A 15,023-nucleotide genomic window follows, 5' to 3' on the forward strand; every position below is an offset into this window, starting at 1 on the left:
ATAAAAATACAGGCTATTAAAACAAAATAAATTAATGTTTTGATATACTGCATATTTGACCAGTAACCATATTTTTTTTGTTTGGGACAAACAGTGATAGATTGTGCAGCAATCAATTATTCTAGATCAAGCATATTCAAATAATACATTGTGACATTCAGTAATTTGTTGTTTGGAATAATTAGATGGTTACTTCATTGTAGTGCAGACAAGGCAGCTAATTTGGTTTTGATCTTTATAAAAAGGAAAGACTTCATTTGTTCAATGGAGTTGCTCTTTTTAATTAAAAAGGCTAGTTTTCTCATTTGCACTTTATATGAAAGTTGGCTTATAAATACATAATAGTACATGCAGAACACTGACCAAAAATAAACATTCACATTTGGATTGTTCACTGTTGCCTTTTTCAGCGAGGAAATGAAAGTTCTTTTGAATCCTGAATATCTGGAACATGATGCCTAGTAAGTTTTAACAACTTCCTTTACATTTAATTTGCTGTTATTTGTAATACATTATTTAACACCAGGTTTCTGGGTTTTTCTCCTTCAGTGCAATGTTCACACATCTTATGAAAACTGCAGAACATTGGTTTTCAACTTTTGAACATGACAGTCAGAAGGTAAATATTGCTCTAAAATGTATTTATTGTATTTTTAAGTAAATGTCATTTTTAATATGATTCAAATAATTTGAAGCTAATAAGTCATCTTCTTTTAAACAACTTGGTTAAAGCAGGCTCAACCAGGTTTACAATCCTTAGAGGTTCTTCAGAATTTGGTCATGAGCACTTGTGGAAAGTCTTCCAGCTGAGAATTCCTATCTGTTGAAAGATGACTTGGTAATCAAAAGCCAAATGTGCAAACACAGATTCTCCTATGAGTGATGTTCTTGTGTGCCATTCAAAAAATTGCCTGTTATAGGCACATCTATGTGCCCAAAATCTGTGCAAATGTCATGCATACAGACAGTGTTTAATGTATTGAGGCTTGAATTGTTTGGAACTGTTTACAATATAAACAATTTGCTGTGAAACCAAAACTTTAATCATAGACTGTCCAGCAAAGGTCAGGGCGCATCTTTCCCTGACTTCATCACTCCATTTCCTTACTTTTTTCCTCTCGACCTCAGGGTATTCAAACAGAGAAAATGTCTGTGCCCTCAGATCTCCTGTGTACAGACACCACTGTGTTTACTATGTTACTTCTTTTCACAGAAAAGCTTTTTCTGTGTTCTGAGTTTAGTTCTACAGAACTCTTCTTTTCAGGGACCTTCCAGGGACCATCTAGTCCTTGCCTGTAACCATTTTCATGCACAGCATGAGGAACAATTCCCACAGTCAGTTGCGCAAGATTTCCTTTGAATACTTTTTTCCTGTCTCTTTCCCTGTTTACATTTCTCTCTGTTTTTAATTCTGCAAAATTATTTGTGTGATGGAGTGTACATAGAAGGCTCTAGCAAAACATAGCTGTATTACAGGTATTGTCAAGACTTTCAGTGTTTTATATCCTAAAAGAGTTTTCCTCCAGACTGTGTTCCACCTTGATTCACTTCAGCATTTTTCTCATAGACCATGGGGTGAGTATCTAGAATTAACAAAAAATTAAGGAGAATTTGGTTGGGTTTGCATGTCCACATGCGCAATTAGGGAGTGCTGGTTTGAGAGGTAGTTTTGCCTGTCTGTGGAAGGAAAAGATGTTCACCCAAGACTCACATAAAAGCTTCTATCTTCTTTAAATGTTTAAATGTATTTGTGTATATATTTTACTAGACATGGAGCATTGGCATCTTGACCTAAGCTATCAACAGTTATAAATTACTGTTTGGATTTGGGTTTTTCAATAATTCTCAGTAGCTAAGGATAAAGCATACGAGATACAAATTTTATGAACTTATTACATAGTCACTTTTATTCCAACAACAAAGCTGTGAGACATGTTTCTCTGAGTGTAACTTTTCAGAATTCAGTGTATTCAAATGTATTTGTTCCAATTTCTGCAACAGAGGTGGTAAAGTCTGTGGTTGAATTTTATTCTGGGAAATAACTAGGTCTGCTTACAGATTTGTAGTGCTTGGGTAGAAGGTGAAAGTTTACATTGCCCTTTCCAGTCCTTTCGTGGCATAAAAAATTAACAATGCAAAGCGCATGGATTAATATCTAGTTGTTTGTTCTTGTTCTTTGCAAACACGTATAATCTTTAATAATCCTTTCTTGTACGTATGCCTTTTACAATCATGACTTTGAGGGTTAGCTACATAATAAAGTCTGAATCTTCACAAAGGAAGCAATGAAAGCATGTGCTCTGAGAGACATGTTACATTTTATAGCCTCTAACAGTTGGTTCCATTACTCCCAATTACCGTTAGAGGAGCTTCTCCAGCTACTCCATTCCTTAGTGGTTAATGAAAGAAATCTGTCCACAGTTTATACTTGTACTATGTCCTAGCCTCTCTTTATTGCTGTAGCATTTGTTTCCTAAATGCACGAATATACAAATTGTATTAGTATCAACTGCCAGCCATTCCAGTTTGTGTTGTGGTAGGTAATGTTTTGTGGCAGGATTTGGTGACTCTATTCCTAATACTTGATCTAAATTTTTCAGCTGCATTTCACTGGTATTCATATTTTAACTGTTCTTAGAGGTGAATCTGATGCTCTCCTGTAAACAGTATAGTACATGTCTGAGCCATCCCTCTTTTTGTCTTTTCGTTGTGTACCGCATCCTTTTGGGATTGATCATTTATATTTTGTGTTAGCAGTAGATGACTAAACCCATGCACTCAATTTTTTTTCCAAGACTTAGAAGCTCACAAAAAGAAAACAGGTGTTTTGTCTCATGTGGCAACTTAAAAGATAGTGAGTATGGGCAGGGGCACAGTATCATGTTGTTTACTTGGCTTCTGCACTTTAGGCACAGGCACTGTGAGTCGTGTCTAGTTAAACATTTTGGCAACTTGGTTGTATTAGTTTATTTGAGCATGTTTCTGTTTGGGCTGTTTCTTTCACACCAGTTGAGGTGATATTTTGGAGCTGACTATATGTATTGTCATATTTCAACCAAATTGCATGGGAGAAGACAACAGACATATCATATGCACTCTAGTCATCCACTGAGCTTCTTGGTGGAGTGCAGCAAATCAGGAGATATGGACAGTGAAGGCATTGATTACTGATAGCAACTGCTGTCTCCACAGATTCTGTCATGCTTTGAAGATTTCTGTTAATGGGGTTAATTTCTGAGATGCTAATAACTGCTGCCCATGGTCTGGATGGGTAAAAGAATGGCTGGATGGCCGGGCCCAAAGAGTGGTGGTGAATACAGTTGAGTCCAGTTGGTGGCTGGTCACAAGTGGTACTCCCCAGGGCTCAGAACTGGGGCCAGTTCTGTTTAATATCTTTATCAGAGATCTGGATGAGGGGATCAAGTGCACCCTCAGTAAGTTCGCAGACACTGAGTTGGGCAGGAGTGTTGATCTGCTTGAGGGCAGAAAGGCTCTCCAGAGGGATCTGGACTGGCTGGATCGGTGGGCCAAGGCCATTTGTATGAGATTCAAGAAGGGTCAGTGCCAGGTCCTGCACCTGGGTCACAACAACCCCATGCAATGCTACAGGTTTGGGAAAAGTGGCTGGGAAGCTGCCTGACAGAAGAGGACGTGGGGGTGTTGGTGGACAGCCAGCAGAATATGAGCCAGCAGTGGGCCCAGGTGACCAAGAAGGCCAATAGCATCCTAGTTTGTATCAGAATTGGTCTGGCCAGCAGGACTAGGGAAGTGATCGAGTGATCTTTCCCCTATACTCGGCACTGGTGAGGCCACACCTTGAATACTGTCTTCAGTTTTGGGCCCCTCACTAAAAGACAGACACTGAGGTGCTGAAGCATGTCCAAAGAAGAGCAACAAAGCTGGTGAAGGGTCTAGAGCACAGGTCTTATGAGGAGCAGCTGAGGGAACTGGGGTTGTTTAGCCTGGAGGAAAGGAGGCTGAGGGGAGACCTCATCGCTCTCTACAACTACCTGAAAGGAGGAGGTAGTGAGGTGGGTGTTGGTCTCTTCTCCCAAGTAACAAGTGATAGGACAAGAGGAAACGGCCTCAAGTTGTGCTAGGGGAGATTTAGATTGGATACTAGGAAAAATTTATTCACTGAAAGGGTTGTCAAGCATTGGAAAAGGGTGACCAGGGAAGTGGTTGGGTCACCATCTCTGGAGGTATTTAAAAGATGTGTAGATCTGGTGCTTAGGAACATGGTTTAGTGGTGGACTTGGCAGTGCTAGGTTAACGGTTGGACTCAATGATCTTGAAGGTATTTTCCAACCTAAATGATTCTATGATTCTATGATTTTGATGGATACCATTTACTTATCTCATGCTTTTAAAAATGGCAAGCCAGCATATATTATTTGATGTGCTTAGCCATGTTGATAGTCAGTCTGACAGTCAGCAATGTGTCAGTGCTGCGTTATGCCAAGGTGCACAAATGCTGCAAGTGACAAATAACTCCAGTTTTGGCACTCCTCTGTAGGAGGAAGCTTGCATTAGTTTTGATATTCAGAATCTTTTGACACTTGAGCCAGTGTTTAAGTCTGTCTTCCAATTTTGTAAAGATGACTTTAAACCCGCAGACAACTAATGATGTAAAGGCTAATCTGACTAACTAGCTAGTCTTCTCATATTGTAAGATCAAATAAGTAGAAAGATTCTAATGTTCAGATTTCTATGCCTATAACTGAGAAAAGCTTAAAAATACAGATATTTTGAGTCATCAGAGTTATGAGTGCATGCAGTGGTCAAGCTGAAGTTAACTTGAATAAATCAGAATAAAGTTCATACCCCAGATGTGTGCCAGCTGATGGAACATACACAGTCTCTGAATATGTAAAGTTACAGACTTTTATGGTTAGTTTCAAAGATAAATTGATATGTTTATGCAAACAATGTTATCATCTAATCTATAGATTAGAAAGAGATTAGTGGATACCCTTTTTCAGTATCTTGCATTCTAGCATGTGACCAAGAAAATAATGAAATGGGTCTAAAACAACAATAGGAAATAGCCGTACAATGGAGAAAGAAAAATCAGAGTAAAAAGAAGGCTAGAACAGAAAAGATTTTGAATGAAAGGATGCCATTTCAGTGAGCTTTATTTGACAGTCTGAGGGAGCTTTAGGCAAGCGATTTGCTGGGGCATCTTAAATTAATATGTGTTGGTACCACAATAGCATGGCAAAACCACAGCACTGTAATAGACAGATCAGTCCCTTTGCTGCAATTGCCATAGCAAAGCAACAATTAAGCAGATTTTGAGATAGAATTTATAATCAATGAGCTCCTTAAATAGAAACATTTTACCTGAAATCACTGCTCAGGATCATACCATATTTTCTACACTACAGAAATGGAATAATTAAGAAAAAAGTACTTCAGGCAAAGGAGATCAACATAAAAAATAGGCTTTTTGGTAGAAATTATTAGATGTTCACTGCCCACTTGAATGTTAAACCAGGTTGTAAATGATTGTAAAATACAAGTACTTCTCTTCCTTCCTCTTAAAATACTGATACAGAGAGAATGGGGTTGAAGAGAGACTATAACCATAGGAAACAACCTTGGGGATAGTTTATACAACAAAAAAACCCTTTCTTTGTCGTTGAATGTTAAAAATAATGTGCTTTTCAATGTATCGAATTAAGTGAATTTGTCTTTCAACAGTTTAAGCTGAAATGAAGTCTTCTGAAATTATTAACCCTTTGACCTTGATGATGCTTCTCTATCAGTACACTGAGCAAAAGGGTAGAAAAGCAGTAACTATTTTTTAAAGTGAAGCTTTCAGGTCAGAGAGCCATGACGACAGATTGCAACAAAGTCACTGCAAAATCTCCTCTTCTTACTGTTCCAATTTTCCCTCTTTTATAACTTTAACATTGTTCCTGACAGCTTAATTCTCCATTTCCCTTTCCCCAATCTTTCTCTTAATAGGTTTGACTGGTTCTTTTTTATTTCTCATCCTCCTTTTTACATGATTCCTATTCAGTGTAGTTCATTACTTGGTGCATTTCTTTCTAGCATTCTGTCTCTTTTTCAGTAATACTTCATTCTTTTACAAGAACAAATTTAAAGCAGTATTAGGTTCAAGGATGCTAATTCTCCAGTAATTTTCTTCCTCTTGTTTTCACTTGGTGTATGTCATGTTCTAGATCATGACTTGGTTTGCACAACCTTTAGGTCCAACCAGCTACCTTCTAACCAACAGGTTCATCTCACTGTTCTATTTCTTTTTTGTTTTAAAAGTTTTCTGATGTTTTATCAAGGTTGTGGAGATTTTGAGGTACAGTCACCAGATTTTCTGAGCAAGGGAAGCCTGTTTAGAAAGGATTGTTTGAAAATAAATTATTTCCTATTTGGTATGCAATTTATTGTCCTCTGAGGGTATATATTCTCTACTAAGTTACCATTCATCTGCTTTGCTCTGGATTGACTGAGACTGCTGATACTAAAGCTAAAATAAAGCTGTCAACACTTTGTCAGAGCATGAAAAGTAAAGCACGCGTGTAAAAATTGATGTGCAGAATGAGGGGATGAACCTTGGCATGCCTGGGAAGGGGAATCCCACAATACCTTCCACAGAAGTGGATACTTGAGATTCCTCTTTAGCTGGAAAAGTAACAAGTTATTAATTTTTATGTTTATTTAGAAGCCGATAATTACAACAAAACAAATCTCTTGTAGACAATCCCTTTAGATAATAAGGTTTCATAGGATGGGGTTTTTTTCCCCTTTTTTCTGTGCCTGCAGGAGAAAGATGTGATGATTACACCCATGCCATTTGCAAGGCCACAGGACTTAGGCCCATCCATTGCTATTGTGGCAAAGGTAAACCAAATTCAGGATCATCTGCTGAAGAAACATGATATTGAGCTGTACATGCATCTGAACCGACTGGAAATTGCTCCACAGATTTATGGACTGTAAGTGTTTGCAAAACATTATTTAATTTAATTCCTTCTATATTTATTTCATTATATTATGACTTTTTTTCCTTAAATTTAGGATTAGAGGAATGGGGCTAAAAAGAAGTACTTCTTATCTCTTGGAACTTACTCAATTGGCAGCATTACAGTAAATGACACCCAGTTGTTGTATTTGTGATAGTGGCATTCTCAGTGCAGATAAAGTCCATTCAACTACATATTAGAGAACTTGACGAAGACTCTCAGTGCAGTGATGAAGTATGTACTGAATCAAGTACATATTCTACTGTGGTTTTCCTATAAGAAAAAATGGTATAATAGGACATAAAGAAGGGGGGAAGGGGAAAATTACTAGCATTGAATGGTTTATTTACCTAATTTCATCACCATTTCGGTATCAGTGAACTTTCCCCTATTGCAATAATGGGATTTTGGATAGCAGTAATACAGGTGTGATGGGGCATGTTAAAAGTTAAGGCATGGAGATAATAAAGCGTCTGTATATGGAATCAGCCCAGGTAGTCCTTTTTCCATTAAGCTGGCTCAGACCCATTCAGCTGGTTGTGTATTGTGTGCCCCTGTTCCACAGGGAGCTTATTGGGCCAGGTGCAACTTTGGATGTGGCGTTGTCCACATGTTTGCACAGGGTTGCATCTAAACCAGTTATGGCTGTTATAGTCAGTCTGGGTCAATACAGAGCAAGCAACTTGGATGAACCATTAGTAACTGTGAATTGACTGTGGTTTTGAGGAAGAATTCTGCCTTCATCGTCTGGAATTCTAGACATTTGATTAATTTTGATTATTCCTTAAAGAGTTGGCAAGCTATATGTGCAGTTGCAGAGAGAGCACAATGAGACTTTTAATGTTTTTTTTACTTTTTCCAATGATTTAAAATAAGCTTGGCTTTGCCTTAAATGAAAAAAAAGGTTTTGTTTATAGGTGTGAATTTCCAAATGTAATTGTGAATTACGTATAACAACTCAATAGAAAATATAGAAAGGGAGGCAAAAGGTGACTGTGTAAATGTCAGGCCATAACTGCAATACTTAACATTAAAGTCTAATTTGATGTTACAGTAAAATGGAAAAATGCTGAGACATAGTATACCCTCAAGAAGAGTTGAAGTAAGACTAGGTAGCAGTCCCAAATTTACAAATGACATATATTAGGAAGATAAATATAATTCTACAAAACCTGTTTAAATAGTTTGATAGGAATGGGTTACAGGGAGAGGAAGATTAAGCCAAGTAAACTCAAGGTATTAAAAGTATGAAGAGGACCGATTGTCCTATTACAGTGTTTTTTGCATAGTGTAGAGTTGTGTATTTTCTTATTATCTTCACTAGTCTGGAAGAGAAAGCAAGCATCCTTAATAAAATTCAGGGGTAGTAATGAATAAGTAGGCAGTATAAATATCAAGGAAAACAAAAAGACAGTGTTTCTTCTTTATGAAGGCTTATGAAAACACACAGAAAATAAAATAAGATAAACCTCAGAAATTTGCAAACAGATATTCTGGGGCAAAACTAATTTGTACTGTAGGTATTTGCTTCAGTATAAGATTTTGCCTTTCAGGAAGAGAAATAATTGAATGAAAAAATTAGACTTTAGCTCAAAACATAACATTATAATAACAGAAGAACAGTGCAGTCTGGTGTGGCATAAATAGAACTGAATCTGAATAAAGAAATTTACAGTTAAGGGAATGAATTATGAGAGAGAGCTTCAGGCTGACTATCAGGAAAACCTTACTAACAGGGAGCTGTTAGACTGTAAAATAATATATCAAAATTAACAAACGAAAAACCATCAGAATATTTTAAAGACAGGCTTTGAAAAGCTCTCAGAAATGGATAGTATCATAGAAAATGAGTCTGCACTGGCAAAAGAGGAAAGTAGGTTGCCTGTGAGGTCATATCCTTCTCTGATTTCTGATTTAATACAGAAGACAGGAGAAAAAGAAAGGGAAAGGAACATGACTGTGTTGTATTATTCTCACCTTTAATGATGTGTGAACTCTTCAGAATAGTTATTTCCCGTAGTGAGCAAGCTGACAGTCTCAGATGCTGGCTCTTTTTCTGTATTTAACATTTCTTGAACTAGAAACAGCATTTCTTAAACAGAATATGTTATTAATAATTGCTAAACCTAACCCAAGTGCAGAATTCATGTGAGCTTTTTGTTGAAGTTTATTGTTTTGCTGAAGTTTGTTGGGTTTGCCAACAATAAATATTCATCTATCACCCTTGGTATCACTCAAAAGTATACAAACGGTAGAAGGAAGACTGGGAACGACCATCAAAAGATATTACGGTATTCCTGGTGAAAAGTATCAACACAAAAAGCTTATATTTAGTGGCAGTCTCCCCTTAACCTGAACAAGTTTTACAGTTTCCTTATTTAAAAATATAGTATTTTATACTTTGCATCCTTCTATAACCTTCTGAGGCAAGGCAGAAACAATTCCTACTTACTGTTTGTATTTTCATACAGTTGCTTTCAATCTTTGATGCTTATAGTCAAAGGACAAATAGTCCTTTCATTTTTCAAGCACTTCTGCTGAGAGGTCAGGTACTGTAGCCTGTTTCCATGTTCAGAAACTGTCCTTTAAAATAAAATGTGGTTACACGCTTCTTGAAATTATGCTTACCTGCTTACAAGACATTTCAGTCTTGTAAGTCATTTAACAGGCGTTTCAATACGTGTGGTATGACTCATTAATTTTGGTGGCTGTCCAGTAGTGCAAAGGTTGTATGCTGGTTTTGTAAAAAAGTATACTCATTATAGTGTTTATCATATCAATGTGAAAAGGCTTAATTTTTTCTTCAGTAGTTAGTCCTCTGCAAACAGGTATGTCATTAGCCTCAGCCTGGCATGCCAGGCTGCATGCTGGGAGGGGCTTCAAGTTTAGAATAAATCTGGGTAGTTTACATTTTGTGGAGTTTTAGCTCAAGGGAGTGGATTTCTTTATTTTCTGGAGGGCATCAGTGAACAGACTTCGCATTACCTGGCTGTCTCAGTCCATTGCTGATCAGAAAGAGAACCCTGTTAAGTATAGCAAGGTATACTAGGGTCCTGGCTCTATGCCGTACTTGTGCTCTCGGGTCTTCAAGTTGGTGTCATATACAGTAGCAGCCTTAGCACAGGAATTTCTGTAGCTGGACGTTTTGTGAGACTGTACATTCATTCACTTGCAGTCAGCCGCCACGTATCCCTTGATAATTATTCAGCTGCTATTAATATCAGCCAAAATGGAACCAGCAAAACAGAGATAAAGGCTTTGTGTGTTATCATTCTTCAGTCTTCTTTATTTGCCATGTCTCTAGCTTGTTTTTAAACTCTAAGATAATGTTTTGCAGAATAACATTATTTCACGTTCCTGGTAGCACTGCGAATTGCGTACAGTCTAACCAAACTATAATAATTACCTAATCCTATCTGATATTGTACTTTGTAAAGTAAAGCACAAGAATGGTTTGAAAATAAAATGGAATTGATTACATTAACAGTTCAGTGACATGCTTCCTGATAATAAACTTTTCTCTAAATAAAATCAAAAAGTTGCTAAGATTTAACAAAAAGATTGAATACTCTGAAGGGTTGACAGATTGAATATTCAGTATAATTGTAAAATTAGATGAGTTAACAATGATTAATGTCCCAGATTAAATGGTATTTTAGTGTTAATTTCTTTGACCCTTACATCTAATTCATGTGAAAGTACAAAATAATTATTGCAAAATTTCTGCAGTTTCTGCAGTGGCCAGTGTTTGCAGTGGCAAATTAATCAGGTTGTGCTCTCAGCTTGAGAAAGGATAAGGTTTGAGGAAAGTCTTCATATATCCATATTTTAGGATATTTTCTTCCATTTATAGTAATTTGTAGTAGAGGACTTCTTTTACATTTCATTGAAAAGATGAATCAATTGGAAAAGTGCCACATAATGTCATTATTACTACTTTATTTTATGTACTGAGAGTTTCAAAGTGAATTATATTGCATCAAATGAAATTCTCATAGAACTGCATGCAATAAGTACAGCCAGATCATGTAAGTATATATGATATGGTTGTATAGAAACGCACGAAAAGATAATGACAAGGCATAAGTGTAAAAAGCTTTATTTAAGAACAAAAATTAACCGTTGGCATAAACTCACTAGCTTCTGCATCATAACATGGGTGGCAGTATTATATTGGTTAAGCAAACTCTTTCTAAGCACATATCCAACAGACAATAAAGCACATGCAGAAGTGAGTGTAAATATTTCATGATAGCTTAATCTCAGTACAAAAAAGGCCTTCTTAGCACATTCAGTGCCGATGACTTTGCCTCCTGCTGCCACTCTGCTTTATGATGATCAATCAGATAGACATACTGCCTACTGCGGTTCAAGATGCAGTTTCAGCCCTTTAGGCTGATACCACAATTATACTTCAAGAAGAAGCCTATCTTACGAAGCAAAGAAAAAAAAGAAGAGAAGGATGCAAACTAAGTTACAGGGTAACTAGGCACAAGTGTAGATTTGAAGATAGCATTAGAAAGGTTATGTTATAGCAAAGTCAACAGCAGATGTGCTGCTCCACTATTACTATTCTTAGTTGCTTTGCTTTGAGCACTGCTGTGGGGCATCCACCTGTTTTAGTTTCTCTCCCATGCCATTATGGTACCAGGCAGTATTCTTTTCCATAACCATACTGGTCTCTGGAGGGAGAATTCAAAGGATTTTACCTGTGCAGTAAAGGAACATAAATCATATTCATCGTATCCAGGGGAAAAAAAAAAAATCCCACTAGTCATCAGAATAAGAAATCTTCATGATCTCCAGAAAAAGTAGATCAAAGATCAGGCTTGCTAAACAGAACTTTACAGATCATCCAGGATGCCTGGGTTTATATTGAATTCTCACACTTCACCAAAAAAATGAGAGAAATAATATACGGCACGGTCCAAACCAATTACAGTTCCTCTGTAGTTTTTAATCCAGTGTCATCAATTAATTGGACAGCAATTACAATGAAAGTAACTTTGAGCTATTCTGCATGTAGTAGGGGAACCACCAAAATCTGACCTTGCTATTAAAATAAATGAGTATCTAGCAATGGCTAAGACTTAAGTCAACACAAAGTCTTACTGAACAAAGTAATAATTCTTATTTGAATGTCCAGGACCAAATTAATCCTGAACTTAGTAACTGGTATTGCTGTTGATTTCCAGTAATTATCTTCTGTTTGACTTAAACAAAGCCTTACATATAAAGCAGATTTTAATAGAATATAAATCCTAGCTTGTCTGTCAGTAGAGGGCTTGTTAAGTATTTAATGCCAGATGAACAGGCCTTTCTAAGAAAGGTTATCATCCATTGTTGGTCCCACAAATTAAGAAGAGATAGAGTCTACTGCATTTTTAGATAAAGCTTTTAGGGCCTGACTCAAGACATCTGAAGACTTTACTATGAATTTTATCTTGCATAGTGAAAAAAGTATTGTAAGAAGAAGCCTGTAAGCTCAAAGTTAGGTGACAGAAGAAAACACCTCTGAAGCTAATTTAGAAAGCTACAATATATTTTGATGGAGAGAGGGATTCCCTCACCCACTGTTGACATACCAGTTGTATTGCGATGGTTTACTAACTCAAAGGATTGGCTCTTTGCAAATAAATGTGGACAATTCTTGAAGCATCAGAGTAGGTATCTTACTTTCAGGCAGCAAGCAAATCCTCCCTAATTCTAGAGCTGCTTTTCTTCTGTTTTGAAATGAGGCTACTCACCCTTTCATGTTCTTAAATGATACATATCTGTTGCTCATTGTTGAGTTTCTCCAAAAAGCTTTCTGGTTCGTTGATTGAAAAAAATGCTTATTTCATTTTGTGCTGCTTCTTGTTGTGTATTAGGTTGAAAATTACAGTATGATGAACTTTTGATTTTATCCTTTTTCCCAACTGTCTCAAATAGTATTTTAGTCTTACCTCAGACTTAAGATTTTAACAGATACATAATGTAAAAGCCCACTCTATAAACAGAATGAAGGATTGGTTGAGGTGTCAAAAGTGTTCATCTGAGTTTTACTCTCCTGCCGCATAATTATGTGCTGAGATGATAATGAGTACTACTGGATGACTGTGAGGATGGAATGCAGATTTGTCATTATGTTGCTCCTTGATGCAGGTGATGTGCTTCCCATATGAAGTACAGGGAATTATCTTTATCTGGGAAAGAAACAAGCAAGAAAGCTTCCATTTTGACTTTTGTCATATACCCGAAAAAAAACCCAAAACATCTAGTGACATTAAACATAAGTAGGCTTAGAGACCAGTGGATTTGAATAGAAAAATATCTTCTGAAACCTGTGATGAATTTAGTAGGAATATATACAGGTGTTTGAACGGCTATCTTTGTCTTTTTTTTTCCTTGTACTTTTGTAGTCAATAGCTATTGACTATAAAAGCTGAACAATGAATGGAGAAGTTCTACTCTAGTAAGGAATTTAAGGTGCCATATATCAAGTATTTACTTCTCCTTGGCTTTCTTTATACTTAAATCACGTCAGCTGTTCAGGTTAACCAGTACTGTTTAATTTAGTACATCATGTTGTTTCTTTCTGTGACACAGAACTTAGTCTAGAATCTCATGCTGGAAATTGGTGCAGAAAAGGCAATAGGTAGGTCAAGTAACTGTTGCAGAAGGCAGTTATCTCAGCATAAGCCTAAAAAATTAAACTGTGCTAACATGCCCATGTTAATATGATGTTAGCAGGCAAATTACAGTACTTTGGACTTAAGCACTTGCTAGCAACCAAAGCATTTCCCATAGAATTGAGGCCTGTGGATAATTCATGTTTTTGTTAACCAGTGCTTCATCCTCACTGCTTATTCTTACCTCGCCTATCTGAATCAAGTTAGTATGGGCATGAAAAAATAAGTTGCTAGCATGCCCTTTACTTTCCTGTGAAGGCATACGTTTAGAGATGATAATAAAGTAATGAAGAGAAGCATGTGCACCATCCAGCAGGGAAAGATCATCCTGTCATGAGTCCTTAAAATAAAAGCCAATACACAAAGATAGTCTGAGGACTAATACAGAGAATTTCATGCTGAGAATCTTTTGGTTCTTTTGCATCATCCTGATGCACATAAAAGAAAGCCATCCAAACAGGAGCCTCTGCTAGAATGCAAAGAAGACCCTCAACAAGAGCAATGGCAAGACATAGTAAACACAATGCAGTGACTAAATTGTAAAACTTAAAAGTTATGCTGTCATCTTTAAACACATTTGGGATCAAGTGGGTAGTGCAGATAAGAGAATTTTGTTTGAAATCTTTAAACAAATGAGCATGAAATACTTAAATGCACAATGTAGGCCTGTTGGAAGCACAGGAGTTAGGTTACATAAAAAACTCAAATTTTTTGATATTTCGTTGTTCTTCCATGTCAGAACAAACTAGTCCATTTTGGATTTTCATGGGTGGGGAGAAGAATGACGGGGAATTGCGTTCAAGAAAAGGAACAGTAGTTAGTGAACTACCTTAAGGGGTGGGATGTCAACTTCAGGGATAGCACAGTCTTCAGTCTGAGTCTCCATCAGCTTAGGAGGACATGTTAATCATCTAGCTTTTCAGGGTTATTTTCATTTCCATCCTTAGTTTTAGCAGAAGATTATATCCTGAAACCACAGTTCATCCCTAATGAAAATGTTGTTGAAAATTAGTGAAATAGTAACTCTAAGAATATGGCCACTCTGCATTTTCTCTAGAGGTGTCTGGTGGAATGCAGTTAATCTGGAAAATGAAAGGCAGTATAGTGTCAGCATTGGGAAGAATGCTTCCTTTTTGCTTTTCTCCCCACAAAAGTAATAGTTCGCCAGGTAGTCACTTCAGTCCACCTCTTGTTTCCACATTAGATACCAAGCATAGTTCTTGGATAGCCATTTCTAGCCCTATGGACAGTGCACTCTCCCCCTTCAGACTAACTAAATGTTACAGACTGAGGTGAGGGGGTTGGGGGTAAAAAAAAAAAGGTGGGGAGTTCTGTAGACAACTATATTATTCAGATTATATGTTCT

General features: G+C 36.9%; 1 protein-coding gene across 7 annotated transcripts in view; it reads left to right on the plus strand.

Annotated features, from left to right (window-relative positions):
- TBC1D5 (TBC1 domain family member 5) overlaps window positions 1-15,023 on the plus strand; it is a 329,005-nt gene that overhangs the window by 196,635 nt on the left and 117,347 nt on the right. For all 7 annotated transcript variants that reach the window (XM_074861379.1, XM_074861390.1, XM_074861400.1 and 4 more), the window contains 3 exons: window positions 411-461; window positions 550-619; window positions 6,787-6,959. In XM_074861379.1, coding sequence (XP_074717480.1) covers window positions 411-461; window positions 550-619; window positions 6,787-6,959 — 294 coding nt within the window. The remainder of the gene's footprint in view (window positions 1-410; window positions 462-549; window positions 620-6,786; window positions 6,960-15,023) is intronic.

The sequence above is a fragment of the Strix uralensis genome, chromosome 1 (genome assembly GCF_047716275.1).
Source record: "Strix uralensis isolate ZFMK-TIS-50842 chromosome 1, bStrUra1, whole genome shotgun sequence".
Taxonomy (NCBI): domain Eukaryota; kingdom Metazoa; phylum Chordata; class Aves; order Strigiformes; family Strigidae; genus Strix; species Strix uralensis.